General features: G+C 35.9%; 1 protein-coding gene across 1 annotated transcript; it reads right to left on the reverse strand.

Annotated features, from left to right (window-relative positions):
- Nucleotides 1–1,318: 1,318 nt before the first annotated feature.
- Nucleotides 1,319–6,206, reverse strand: LOC139115297 (uncharacterized). The gene is made up of 2 exons (XM_070677310.1): nucleotides 5,401–6,206; nucleotides 1,319–2,635 (listed from the first exon to the last, which is right to left on the reverse strand). The coding sequence occupies exons 1-2, from the start codon at nucleotides 5,828–5,830 to the stop codon at nucleotides 2,580–2,582; spliced, it is 486 nt and encodes a 161-aa protein (XP_070533411.1). The 5' UTR covers nucleotides 5,831–6,206; the 3' UTR covers nucleotides 1,319–2,579.
- Between the last annotated feature and the right edge of the window lie 9,012 nt (nucleotides 6,207–15,218).

Genomic DNA, 15,218 nt, shown 5'->3' on the forward strand with positions numbered 1-15,218 from the left:
CAGGCACCACGAAGTGCTCTTCTTCCTTAATATGGGGCCATGGTAGGTCATTGTCACTATATGTAGGTCATTTTCATCATGGTGAGGAAGTGGCATAGCGCCCCCGCCCACTCAATGTTCGTGCGTCACATTCACTCCAATATTACTTGACAATTCAGATTGAAGTTCGAGATCAAACATGAAATCTCCTTGCGAGAGTGTGCCATATTTTACATTGAAAATAATGTCCACATATGTACAGATGTAAATATCTGCTTGAAAAAGGTAAAATTCTACTCAAGGTCGGGTACGACAATATTACGACATTGACAGCGCTTTAAGTGACTTTTATGTATTGCGGAGCAGAAAGAAAATTCAACTCTGTTAAAAGCGTTTAGTGATTCTTCAAGTATTGCAAAGCGGAAAGAAAGCTCAAGCCCTGATCAAATACCAATCCAATTTCACTAATGATATCCATATTTCATAACTGTTTATATGTTTTGCTTAGACTATAAATACTCTATCGGCCCGTAACAAGAAGGAAAGGATCACGCTTTGAGGTGCCACGTGAGTTAAACTTTTCGTGTTATCCCACCACAGTGATCTTGTCTTTTTTCTGTTTTAGTTATTTGGACACACAGTGCCGTAAAGCATTAAAATCACATCAAATCCTAACCACCCGGCTTTTCCTCGATGCACTGGCGAAGCCATCGACGAGATCTGGAAAGCGAGACTTAGTTGTTGCTTGTAAATGCCTCCTTGCATTGTTATAATCATCTTTCTTAGGGTCAACGAGTCGAGGTACAAGTGGCGATCGTATTGCTTTCGATAACTGAAGCTGACACGCCAAGTTGTCTATTGTAAGCACCACTTTAACTCCTTATTACAAAACGGCAATTCTTTGGATGTTCGAAAAATTCAAAGCTGTTTCTCAAGTTCTCTGAATACGTCTACATCTCCACGTCTAACTGCACTGCGGCCATCTTTCCAAATCTGAGTGTTGTGGTGCATGACCCAGTATGCACTTTGTAATTCAGAAGTTCCGACAACATATCAGAAAGCCGCTCCCAGCCAATGACTGTCAAAACAGGATGGAAACGATCTGTCAACACATAGCGTAGAGGTCCTAGCTCAACCTCCGGTCATCGCCAATGACTTCTGCAGCTATGAAAACATATCACTGATCTGAGGAAGGCGAATTACGGTTTACTTCAAGGTCTGGAAACGGTGTAGTTAATCATCTCACTGGTTAAACGGGAACAGGCACATCATGCCGTATATAAATTGATTACGTCTTCAGCAAAAGTCAGGGGATTGCGTAGAAAAACAGGTTACAATATAGAGTTGCGGTTGGTCATAGCCATTTTCATTTATTGTGTAAAATACAAAACAGTAGAACGTTAAAGTGATCTTATCAAGACATGTAGATATCATAGTATCGCTTAACATCCCATATCCGAGGTCATGGGGAGGGCAGTACACTCTCCCGCCTTTTTAAAAGAACCACGTCGTCGCTGGCCAATAAGGAGTGACGTGGCATAAGGATAGCGGGAAACGTTACATCTCCTTAAAGAACAAAATGATATACATTAAATGAAAGGCAGTGTCTAGATTCAAATACGAAATAAAATGCACATTTTACTAGGGTAGCAGGCAGTGTTATGCAATGCTCAGAGTGATCTCATCTTGTGGACTTCATCGTATCGTCAAACATCCGAAATCATGTCCAGTTAGCCCTTAGATTTGTGAAAAACGCACATAGAAAAGTACGGTTCGAGAGAGATCTTGTTTGCTCGTATTGTTGTATACACCTTTGTGCTAACCCAAAACAAGAACCAGAGCTGTTCGATTTGGAATTTGATACTTATACTGTGTTCCATATCCACACTAACTTTCCTTCAATGAGCTTTCCCACAGATTTTATGCTTTTGTGCAACGCTGTAGATGTGGGGCAGTCTAATTGTCTAGAACCTTTCCGTAGTTTTGGTGTGTCAGTTTTGAGTTAACACACCAAAACAACGGAGAGGTTCTAGACTAATTTACAACTGTAGAGTGAAGTATTGAATGTACCAGCAACTGTGTCTTCGGTTACAGTTTTTTAATAACCAAAATGTTACCGACCCCATAGCTACTGTTAGTGAGGCGTAGCAGAGTTTTCTTCGCAAAAAACTAATATCAAAGTATCTTGAAAGAAAATATGCTGATAATGACAGGTGATACATCAATGTACTTCAAAACATTCATCTTGTGGTATGATACCGTCAAAACAATGGATACTGGGTCGACGTCTTCATGGGAATGTGAGAAGTTTGATGGCATCTCCTGGAGTTTGACTGCGTCTCTGTCAGTTTCAACATTTCATGGTCTGTTGAAAAGATCATGGAAGCCACCCAAAGGTCAATCAGTAGTATGTGATGTAAACAGTCGGGCGAAATTCAGTTCAAAATGTTTTGTTTTTGTCCTATGAGTTGACTGGACTGCACTTTCTTTATCAGGACAGGGCAAACAAATCTTTATACTGAAGTTGGCTATATCCGATTTACTGGTAACTTATGGCAGTGTACTGTTGTCTTACAAAGTTCTCTCTCGCGAGATCTCGTCTAGTAATACAAATCGTAGTCATAATAATGTTCTGAATCCGAATCCGAATCGTACACTGAAAGAGACAAACGAAATGAAAAAGGTGAGTGAGATAAATGTGACTTGATCAATGGAAAATAATGAGCGGCTCACCTCAGGGAATGTACTCTGACTACATAGCAATCACAATTCTTTGCCTGTTTCCTTTTGTCCGAGTGGCCGAAAAGTTCTTAAATACCCCAGGCCTTGTTTAGACAATCAGTAGTGCCATTGGAAAGTTAATGTTTTGATCCCTTGTTACAGTGAAAAGTGTAGAATAATTTTTCCTGTACATTTGACGCGTGAATTAGTTGCCATTTTGGATTTTAATTTACAATTTTGAGCATGTCTGAATCAATATTCAAAAAAAAATTTCAAATTAATAATTGATTTTGTATACGCTATATATTACTAAAAATACTGTATAGTTATTTTAAGGTGTATTTGGATAACGAGTGAGAAGTGCTTTAAATGCTTTGCTGCCTTGGTTTGAATTAATTTCCCCTCCATCTTCTTTACATTGAATTACGAAAATTCTTCAAGGATAACGATTTAACACGGTACTGATAAAGAAATATTTATGTACTGGCGACATTCAAATAAAGGGATGGACCGTTAGATCACTGAAGGGGAAGGTCAAAATTGAAACACAACGACAATGACATTTACTTCAAGGTGGCAGGCCAGAGTGATTATACTTAACTACGTTTACCCCTGGGAAAGTACATACCAAGTTCCAAAGCCGCAATTTGACGAGCGACTTCAGAGAAAATGATTTTTTGACCAAAAAATGCAAAAAATTGCCCAAAAATACAAATATGAAAATTTCTGCACAATTTAACAAATCCGACAGAAGACAATCCGAGGATCAAGAGTATCAAGTTTCAAAGAACAGGATTGGAACTAATTTGGGATAATTGGATCTTCATCTTTTTTACATTTCTCAAAAGTGTTTTGTGCCATATAGCTGAATGTTGCAATATCACAGATTACTCATAAAAACAAGTCTGTAATTTAAAAAGAAAAGCAGATGCGCTTAAATTCGCTGATTAAAACGACCTTACTTCACCATCCAATTATCCTAAATTAGTTCAAATCGCGTTAAAGCCATCCAGCAAGAGGTTTGGGAGGAGAAAATGAATTTTCGACCAAAAAGGGGGAAAATTGCCCCAAAAATACAAATATGAAAATTTCACCACAATTTGAATAAATCTAACTAAAGTCACAATAAGGAACCTGCATACAAAGTTTCAACCAAATCTGGCCTGTGGTTACAGAGTTTTAGCAATTTGCAGGATTTTCCCTGTTTACCTCTTTTGCATATTTTTGACACTGACATGTTTATTGTGACAAATTCACATCTCCACCCCTGGGTTAACCTGTACACAAAATACTAAAATGGTAGGTGTTGCGGTTTTGGAGTTTTTCATGTTGACGGGCATACATCCTCATACACTAACATATGCTGTGGGCCTACCATACAAGCTCTATTTGGTATATATACATACACCAAATGTGAGCTAAAAAAGAAAGAAATATCTAGAATAAGCATTCTTAATTTTAGAAAACAAATATTCAAATGGTCGACCGAAGTGTGTCAAGTTGAAAGTATGTATGCCGTGCAAAATCCAAAGAAAGTAGTTTGTCTGATATTGGAACGCAACAAAAAACCAAAAAACAAAAGAAAAACGCATCCTCATCGCCCCCTCTTCGAAATCTACTGGTCCAATCCTAAGCTTTTTCTGGTGACTGGACGGTGAACCGGTGATTTACATCTCAGTAACCGTAATCACAAAAATTCTAATCTATCATTTCCCTCCCTTTCATTCTGGATTTGCATATCACCGGATTGTAACCACGAGTCTACTCGAAGGCTGAATGCTGAGACAATCACCTGGAACTTGTTTTTGTCAAACACTGACACTTTGCAGGTCAAAGACTTCGTGAAATGGTAGTATTATGTAACAATTCTGATGCAGTTGGCGTGTCAATAATGACTCGTATCCGCCGAAATACACGAATTTGGCTGTATGGTCGTTATTGTGGCGTCCTGTCTCGTTTTGCAGCAATATTTTCATTCACACGATTTTGTTCAGTGACGCAAAGCCGGAGAGGACGGGAACCTTACAGTTTTACGATGAAATCCGCGATACTTTAATGGTTTTACGAGTCTTTTCACCCTAGGGAACTTAGTGGTCTGGTCGTCTTTGTTCATATTAGGTAATGTCGTTATTTGCTAATACAATCTAATAATGATGTTTTGCCATTATTGTTGCGTCAATCATAATGTTCTCGTTGCAGTGAAATACGAAAATGTAAGTGAGAGAACAACCTAATCATTGGGCTTCCGTGACTATTGAGGTACACCAAGCTAAGTACATGGCCCAGGGTTAAAATTCCTTCCTGTCATTTTTCGATCGCACCAGCACTTGAACTAAAGACGTAACAACAACAATAACAACAACAACAACAACAACAACAACAACAACAACAAATTACTGAGCATTTTTGCTCTTTTGAGGTGAAGAATTCAAGATGGTGGAATTTAAGAACAATTGGCAATATTGAGCCAGAATTAATACTTTTATAAAACATCGATAGAGATAGCTTCGTCAAGTTCATTGGCGGGAGTGGGGGGGGGGGGGGGGTGGAGGGAGACCGTACATCAGTAAAGGGAGCCCTATCATGCAATCATTGATACGAAACTGTTTGAGCCCTGGTACATCCATGCGATAACAGTAAGCATTCCTAATTTTCAATATAAACTTTTTGCTATTCCTTATGTCGATTACTGCCACCTACCTAGCCCACCGTGACAAGGACATTGGCAGGTGACCGTATTATTTTGCCATTCGCTCACTATGTCTTCGAGTCGGTCTTCAAAAGTGGCATCACCGCGTACTCGGATGCTATGCCCCCCGTTCTTCGAGGTGTACTGACGATGGACCGTGTTCCACTTAATATTGCTTCCGCGAACTTCCCACACTCTTATGGTATCCAGAACGCCGCACTCTTCGAGAGCCTTGTAGAGAAACAGACGTCTGTGGCCATTGTAGACATGCCACTTGCCGTTCCACTGAAAGACGGCGATCACCCGGATGTCTTCGGGAGTTAAGTATCCGTTCAGCAAGTCGGAGAAGGTGTCAAGAAGGTCGTCTCCGTTCCTGAATGATGTGACGATCGAATTCTGAAGGTAAAGAATCTCTGACGGTCGCAGAATTGGCATCGACATGTTGGCCGGTCAAGGTGTTATCCGCTGAAGGCTGCACGCTAGAGTTTGCTGTCCGGGAGAGATACTAGACTCAGACGTTGAGGCATCAGCCGACTAGCAGTTGTAGTCCAATGACACATGCGCGCTGGTAAGATCCACCACTCCAAGGGAGCTGTGAACGTGGCCAATTCGTGGTCATTCGAGGTATAGGGGCGTGTCCCTGGAATGTTTATTTTTCCTGGCACATTGTAAGCTTATAACTGTACATTTAATCACCGTTTCTCTTGATAAGTGCTACTATATAAAACCATGATGTAACCGACCGGATCCCAAATGAAAACAGTAAAGTACACATGTTGTTTTCAGCTATTTAGCGCCTTTTTTCGAACAAACACATCGCATGTTGAATACATATCCATGGTTGGTTTTTGCCTTCATGGCATCATGTTAGGGAGAATTCGCGATTATTTAGCCCCTCATCACGAACTCGACACAGACGCACAATGCTTGTGTCACCAGTGCATGAACTCGTTATACTTATGAAGGCAGTCCTAATGTCGAATCAGAACATAAAGGTAAAATAAGGGATAGTCCAGTCAATTTAGGGTTTAACCTAGGACTAATTGCAACAGAAATTATTTCTTCACCATGACCTTTGGAAAGGTCTCACTAATGACATATTAAAAGTATAGAAAAATATAAGGGGTGCAAATTGGTTAAATTTGCATATATTCAAATTAGCTATATATTGCCTTTAAAATGACTGTCTATACTAACATTTTGGGCATGTAAACTGAATTCAAGTGACTTTTTTCATTGCAACACAATTTAGTAAGGTTCAATAAGTTATTTTCTAAATGTCTTGAACAATAAAGAATATGCAAATTAAGTAATTTGCATATATTAACAGTTTTTCCACTATTTCAGACAAAATGAATGTTTAAGTTCATATTTAAACAATTTTTTTCTCTATGAATTGTTCAGGTTTTGCAAGAATTACCTAAAACAAAAGAGGTTGACCTAATTTGTATGCATAATTTGCATATTTTAATACAAAATGCCTAATTTGCATAATTGACACAAACGGTCTTCTGTATACAATAAGCCTACAATAGCTTCCATTGACATTTTCTGGTTATTCAAAAAGGCAATGAATAAAGAGAAGAGTTTCAGAGAGTTAGTGTTTAAATAAAAGGAATCAGAATTCTTTCTTTGGATATTCTTCTTTCTTTACGACGACAAGGTTATTCATAAAAAATCATTGGACGTGCTCAAGTTTTTGACATCAATTGTCATTTTAAGTCATTTTCTCCTACAACATGTTCAATTGCAGTAAAATTTTTGAAGGAATATTTTATGCTTTTGGTCATTATCTTCAATGACGATGGAAATATTCAGTTACTAATAAATGGATCACCACACTTAACAGTTGTGCCTGTGAATCATCCTTCTCATTATTAAACTATCATAAATACGAACATCATTTGAATCACCATGATGGTAGTGGTGATGACAATTATTATGATGGTCATTATCATATCAAAATTTCTTCCTCTTCCTCTCTGTTTACATGTTCCTCTAGGTGGTTCATTGTTTACAGCCAGAATCATTTCATTGACAACAGAAAGTCTATATTTTGCTTTCTGTCGGGGTTATTCATGCTGCTGCAGTTCATTGTAGAACCCATAAGTATGGGGAAGGATTACTCAATGAAAAGATGTGAAGCATAGGATGATATAATTGTACTGCGTATCATATCAGATCTTAGATGTGCAAGTATCACTCATGGGGCTGCTATGTGATGGACTTCCCATTTGCAGATTATTAGACTTTTGTATTATTACCAATAAGATCGATCACTCAAGGAATTGAGAGTCTGGCCAATCTGAGGTGAGACTTCCATAAGGTTCAAAATACAGGATAACCAATTTTATGATAATTTGATGTCAAAATTTGGTATCCTAATTGACAAACTCGTTAACGGCAGCTTCTGTGATGCAAATCCCTTCACATCTTGGTTTTCTTGTTTCACGGTCATGAAAATTTGAAAGAGCAGCTAGACCATGTAACATTATGAAAAGTATCTAGATTTGCTTTTACCAGTGATTTAGATTATCATGATTCAGTCAGATTTTTTCAGTTTTTCCTCAAATGCTATGGCTGTGTACGGTAAGATTTAACAGGAAATCTCTCTCTTCAGTCCACTATATTACTTTATATTAATTTTCAATTGTTGTCTTCAAGAAATTTCAAAATTTTGAGAAATGCACTGTCCTTTGACGATTGTAATGTCTTTCAGCTGATAAAGGAACAGCTTTCCTAATCCATATTTCATGATAATTGGCAGTATAGTATAACAATTGTACCTCTATATCATCATGATCATTATAATTTATTTATCATTATTATCATAAATTTCTGTATGTGGCATGAACAGGCAAGTTGCACACAGTCAAAAGTATATCTGATTTACCAGTGACCACACAACCTGGTCTTTAATTACATTTTATCCACACTTAATCTATATTAGTATTACGGGTAAGGGTGAAAACAAAAAAATAGAGCTGAAATGCAAATTTTCTTCAGCCTCCCTTGTACAAAGTGTTGGTTATTTGGCCAAGCATTTTGGTATGCATTAAGAAAATCCAAATCTTCCAGTAAGGGACGGACCATTAGATCTTGGGAGGGGGTGGTCAAAAACAGAAAAAAAAAATTTCAGAGCAAAAAGTTAGGAAAAAAAAAATCTTCAACTAGTTTGCAAATAAAAAAAAAATAAATCAGAAGACAAGGCGTAAAAAAAAAATCTGCAAAAGTCTTTAAAATTTTGAATTTTTTTTAGATTTTACCGACAGAAAGCAACTTTCTGTATTTTTTAGTACATCCTCCAGGCACATTTTTAATTGTAATTTATACATTTAGAGTGACTGTATCCCTTATACTTGAAGTTGTGATTATCTTAGCTTTTCAGGACTTTTGTATTCTGATCACTTGAAAATTATGAAATTATAGAGACTGTTTTTACTTGTTTCCTGCGTACAAACCAAGCAGGTACACTAGTAAAACATTGAAACTATGGTATGGTTGTCAAGACAGAAAGTTGTATTTGCCTTTTAAGATCAAGGTAAACAGATGCAGGCTACATCAGTTTCATTTTTTTTCACAGCATTTTATTGCAATGATGAATGCAAGAATGGGTGAAAAAGTAGAAACACGTCAATAGTAATAAAAAAACATATCAAGTCATGTATTATTTTGCTTTTAAAAAGGCATTTTCAATTCTTTTTTCTCAAAAAACAGCCTCAAAAAACAACAGCAACACATGTTTTAACATTCAACAATACACTACGTAGAATGCCATGTATCCAACAAATCCCAACACAAAACACACAAAAGGGTTGAACTTTGAAAGTTTCTCGATAGCAAATACTGAATAAATCTGCATGAATAATCGTTTTTGTGTAGCAAATTTCAAAGAAATTGGACAAGCCCTTTCAGAGAATACAGATTTTTTGACCATGAATGGCATAAATTGCCCTAAAAGACAAATATTGAAATTTCAACACATCTATACACATCCAATCAATTTGGACATGCTGCTACAGCGAATTAGATGTTTTGATCAAAAAAGTCCATCAATTGCTCTAAAAACACAAATATGCAAATTTAACTATATTATTTAGCTTATTTTAGCTTCTCAGCTTGTCAAAATCAATTGTAAATCATGAGATATGCATGATGTTTGGTGGGGTGAATGTAGGCATTTCACCACGCAGTAGAAAGGGAAGCCAGGAAACCAAAATAGTCAATTTTCAAAACTTATAGGAAGCTACTGAGGAGCAAGAAGACCATGTTTCAGAGGAAGATGTGTTATCCGAAAAAATGCTCCCAAAGTGCCACCAAATAACACCATTTTTATCTCTATTTTTCAAAAGCTCCAACAGCAGGAGGGGGGACACCCCCCTCCTGACCTCCCCCCGCCAAATACTCCCCAAGTGCCACCAAATAACACCATTTAATCTCCATTTTTCAAAAGCTCCAACAGCAGGAGGTGGAACCCCCTCCTGACCACCCCCCGCAAAAATACTCCCCAAGTGCCACCAAATAACACCATTTTAATCTCTATTTTTCAAAAGCTCCAACGGCAGGAGGGGACACCCCCTCCTGACCTCCCCCCGCCAAAATACTCCCCAAGTGCCACCAAATAACACCATTTTAATATCTGTTTTTCAAAAGCTCAATGGCAGGAGGGGGACACCCATCTCCTGACCTCCCCCCCCCCCATGACCACTTCGTGGCCGCTTGTGGTGCTTGGCACCACATCTTTGCCCTCTTTATCTTCAGACAGCGACGAACTAAAAAAAATTATAAATCTGAAAATTTACTCTGAAAAAAAAAATTGCACAGCTAATCTCAATTGGAAAAAAAAAATTTCAGAAATTTACAATAGTAAAAAAAAAATTTTCACAATTTCATTGTGACCACCCCCCCTCCCAAGGTCTAATGGTCCATCCCTAAGTCCCAAATGTTATTGACATTATGCAAATTCTCTAGATAATTGAAACGAACTATACGAATCAATCATTGTTTATTTTTACAGGGCTTTTCATTCTGTAGGCCCTATTAGTATATAATCATTAAATGAGTTAAAATACACAGAAAATAAATAACCATGTCAATTTCTTTGTACTGAGCAAAATGTTCATTCAAGTTATAAATGGACATCTTTCGATAGGAAGAATTTAAATTATTAAATAACTTAAACAAGTAGAGTCTCTTAATGTAAGTTCTCATTTTACTGATAACATAATTATTAAAATAAGTTGACGTCAATTTGAAAAATTAAAGAAAATTATTTTAATGATCATCATATATGATTTACATGAGGAATCGCTCAAAGTTAGGTAAAATATATTTAGCAATGTTAGTAAAAACTTCCAATCTCTCTTTACGATATTGTAAAACCTTTCAAGTTTCAATTATTACATTTAGTACAGTGTAGGCATTTCCTATAAAATCTTTTAAAATTAGTCCTTTCCACAATGTAGATTGTATTAGGCTTTGAATATACCATTCTTGGACCTTTTAAGTATTTAAGGTGAAGAAATAATTCATGTTCCAATTAGAAAAAGGAAGTGACATGGTTGACTTATTGGACAAATGCAAATAAGATTTTTTTATCGCTGTAAGATATATTTGAAAACATTCCCTGAACTAAAAACAAGAAAATGATGTTACATAGTCATTACAATGTCAGCTTATCTCTTAAATCACTTTCGTAAATAGATTATCAGCACCAGGTTTGTATAGCATCTATGACCCATTTAGCATTTGGGTAAATTAGCTGTCTTATGCACAACTTCATTAAATGCGCTTTTCACGATCCCTGGGATCGCCTTTGTTCTAGTCTGTAAGAGAATGATTGAGGTGTAAGAGCCTTTTGTTTTCCATTGAAATTGTAATCATGCGGGTAAATTTTCTGATGAGAAAATCTGGTGCCAACTCAGGCCTTTAAACTTGAGATATGTAACTTCCATGACCCTACTAAAATTTAGTTCTAATGATCTCCGTTGTTTTTTAACATTATATATAGTCATTTATACTATAGGTCAAAAAGGGAAAAGTAAAGTGGTAGGAGGGCACATTGCAGTTATGTAAAATGAGGAATCTTAAATGATTTTATGCATTGCCTAGAAACACAAAAGTACATTAAATAATGAAATTGCTTGAATTAAATATTAATTTGCTGAATATATTTTTAAGAAATCTATTAACAGCAACGATTTTGTTCCCTTTTCTAAGTTTTATATTTATTCAAATTATGCACTGTCTCCCCACTTAACAGTCATTTTGTTTGTCATTCTATACATTCAATACAGAGTGGAAACAAAAACTACTTGTTGTATAGATTAAATATAATTTTTAAGTGAAATGCAGTGGCAGCCATACTTGATTTAGGCAAATTAGGAATATTTCTTGGGGATAAAATGTATTCAAAAATATTGCCTGGACAAAAATTAAGATAAATGCATACATTACTTGATCATAATGTCGCATTTTTCTCAATTCAATATGCATATTTCTGTTATCAGTGAATGTATTGCTCCCATATTCCGTTTATATCTATACAAATAAGGTAATGTTTAAATCTTAGATTGTATTGGACTTTTAGTATGTCATTCTAGGATCTCTCTAAAATACACAAAGAAAATTTAATTCTATTGCAGTCAGAAGTAGCTTATATAGTTATTAATTAGGGACATACAAAGAAAAACGAAGTGTTGTGGCGGCCATATTGGATTTATGCAAATAAGGAATATTTCTATGACGACAAATATTTTAATCAATATTGCCTGAACCAAAAACAAGGCAAATAGCCCAAAACCCGCATATATCATGTTTAGCCAAATATTTTTAGTAGCAACATTCTATCAGCACCTAGTTTGTAACCATAATCTTTTTACATATATGCAAATTAGGCATTGTTTACATTTCTAGATTGTACGAGGCTTCTAGTATGTCATTGTAGGGCTTCTCTGAAATGAACAGTTGATAAATAATTCTATTGCTGTCAGAAGTAGCATAAAAATAGTTATTAATTGGGAAAATACAAAGAAAAGTGAAGGTTGTGGCGGCCATATTGGATTTATGCAAATTAGGAATATTTCTATGACGACTAATTATTTCCATCAACATTACCTAAACCAAAAACAAGGCAAATAAGCCAAAAACCTGCATAACATATCATGTTTAGCCAATTATTTTTAGCAGAAACATTCTATCAGCACTTAGTTTGTACCCATAATCTTTTTACATCTATGCAAATTAGGCACTGTTTACAATTCTAGATTGTACTAGGCTTTAAGTATGTTATTCTAGGACTGTCTAAAATACAATGTGAAAAAATTATTCTATTGCTGTCAGTAGTAGCTTAAAAATATTTATTAATTCGAGAAAGACTAAGAAAAGTGAAGTGTTGTGGCGGCCATATTGGATTTATGCAAATGAGGAATATTTGTATGACGACAAAATATTTTCAACAACATTGCCTAGACCAAAAAGGAGGCAAATAAGCCAAAAAACCCAGATCAAAAGCATGTTTAGCCACATATTTTAAGTAGAAACCGTCTATAAGCGACAATTTTATACCCATGAGCCCCCTTTACATTTATGCTAATTAGGCACTGTTGCACCCCTAGATTTTATTATACTTTTAGTATGTTATTTCTAGGACCTTTCCAAAATGCATGGTGAAGAAATAATTTCTGTTGCAATTAGTCCTAGGTTTACCCCTTTTTTGGCTTAGATTGACTGGACTATTGTCCTGGATAGAACAGACCCAGGAGAGTGAATCCACGTGTCGGATTAAAACTTTAAAATTTATGCAAACACCTCCGATGGACAAAGTTAGGGGGCTAAACAAAGAAACACGGGACAAGCACAAATTGCGTGAAGATCAAACATTTAATACTACCTCCATCATCCATGGACGCCACGACATTACGTAATCCACTTAAAAAACTAATCTCGTCGAAGGGATTATTCTAAAAGACTTCCAGGTTGATACCGATACTTCTCAACCCATTGTCTGCAGGTGTGCACTTCTCAATGATACAAATTATATGAATAAAGATTATGAAGCAAAGGACAATAGACAGATAGCAGTGGGCATTTAGCCGTGGGTTTGTCTTTTACAAGCCGACTTCGACTCCAACAGCTTCTCGTGAAGTAGTTGGGTGTGAAGTCTTGGAAGTCAAAATCAGCAAGAAACAGTAAACCCGTCAGACAAAGGTAGTACAGCTATGGATCAACCGATGTGTGAGCATCACAGAGTTCTTGTAAGCAAACCGAGCTGCCTGTGAACAGAGCATCTCTATCCGTCTGGAAACAGACTTTGGAAAATTTTCTACCGTTTTTTTAAAATACCCGAACAATTTGAAACATTTCAAGTATGCCCCTTCCTTCCAATTCATGGCCATGTTGAAGCCACCTCCTTTACAAAGCAATACACGTGTGATACCTTCGTCCGTAGAGGTGGTGGGCTTCACATTTCAACCTTTTACATCTGGAAAAAAGCGACCTAGCGGCCGATATAGCTCCACTGTGTTTATGTACAGAATAACTATTTTTGACACATGTGATGAAGAAGGTGGAAATCTTTGATAACTCAATGCAGTGGCCAGAAAAAGTGGCTAAAATAAGCTGCAAAAATACAAAATTGAAGATTTCATCATACTTTGAATATATCACATTCGATCATCCCTAAGAACATGTCAACCAAAGCTATCTGATGAGTAGTTTTTTGAGAAAATATTCTGACCAAAAATGGCAACAATTGCCCCCAAAAATAAAAATTGCAGATTTCATCATAATTTCAAAATATCACACTTAGTTCATATATAGAAACCTGTATACCAAATTTCAAAGCTGTTAGACCAGTACTTTTTGAGAAACGCATTTTTTGACCAAAAATGAGAAAAATTGCCCTAAAATTCAAAATTGCAGATGTCATCATTATTTCAATAAATATCATTTAGTTCATCTATGGAAACCTGTATACCAAATTTCAAAGCTATCAGATAAGTAGTTTTGGAAATACACATTTTTTGACCAAAAATGGCAAAAATTGCCCAAAAAATACAAAATTACAGATTTCATCAGAAATTCAATATATATTACTAAGCTTATCTGTAGAACCTGTATACCAAATTCCAAAGCTATCAGACCAATACTTTTTGAGGAACACATTTTTGGACCAAAAATGGCAAAAATTGCCCCAAAATTACAAAATTGCAGATTTCATCATTGTTTCCATAAATATCATTTAGTTCATCTGTAGGAACCTGTATACCGAATTTCAAAGCTATCAGGTGAGTAGTTTTGGAAATACACATTTTTTGACCAAAAATGGCAAAATTGCCCCAAAAATACAAAATTACAGATTTCATCAGAAATTCAATATATATTACTAAGTTCATCTATAGAAACCTGTATACCAATTTCAAAACTGTCAGACCAGTACTTTTTGAGAAATATATTTTTGACAAAAATGACAAAAATTGCCTTAAAAATGCAAATTTGCATATTTCTGCACATTTGAACAAATCTGAAATAGATCATCCCTAAGGACATATGTACCAAATATAAAAGCTATCTGACTGGTAGTTTTGAAGAAGAAGATTTTTAAAGATTTTTTTACCAAAAATGACAAAAATTGCCTTAAAATACAAATATGCAAATTTCACCACCATTTTAACAAATCTGATTTAAGTCACCCTAAGCAAAATGCATATCAAATTTCAAAGCTATCGGACGAGCGGTTTCAAAGATTTTTTTACCAAAAACACCAAAACAATGCCCCAAAAATACAAATATGCAAATTTCACTTCAATTTGAAGAAACTTGAGGTCAC

This window comes from Ptychodera flava, chromosome 17 (assembly GCF_041260155.1).
Source record: "Ptychodera flava strain L36383 chromosome 17, AS_Pfla_20210202, whole genome shotgun sequence".
Taxonomy (NCBI): Eukaryota; Metazoa; Hemichordata; class Enteropneusta; family Ptychoderidae; genus Ptychodera; species Ptychodera flava.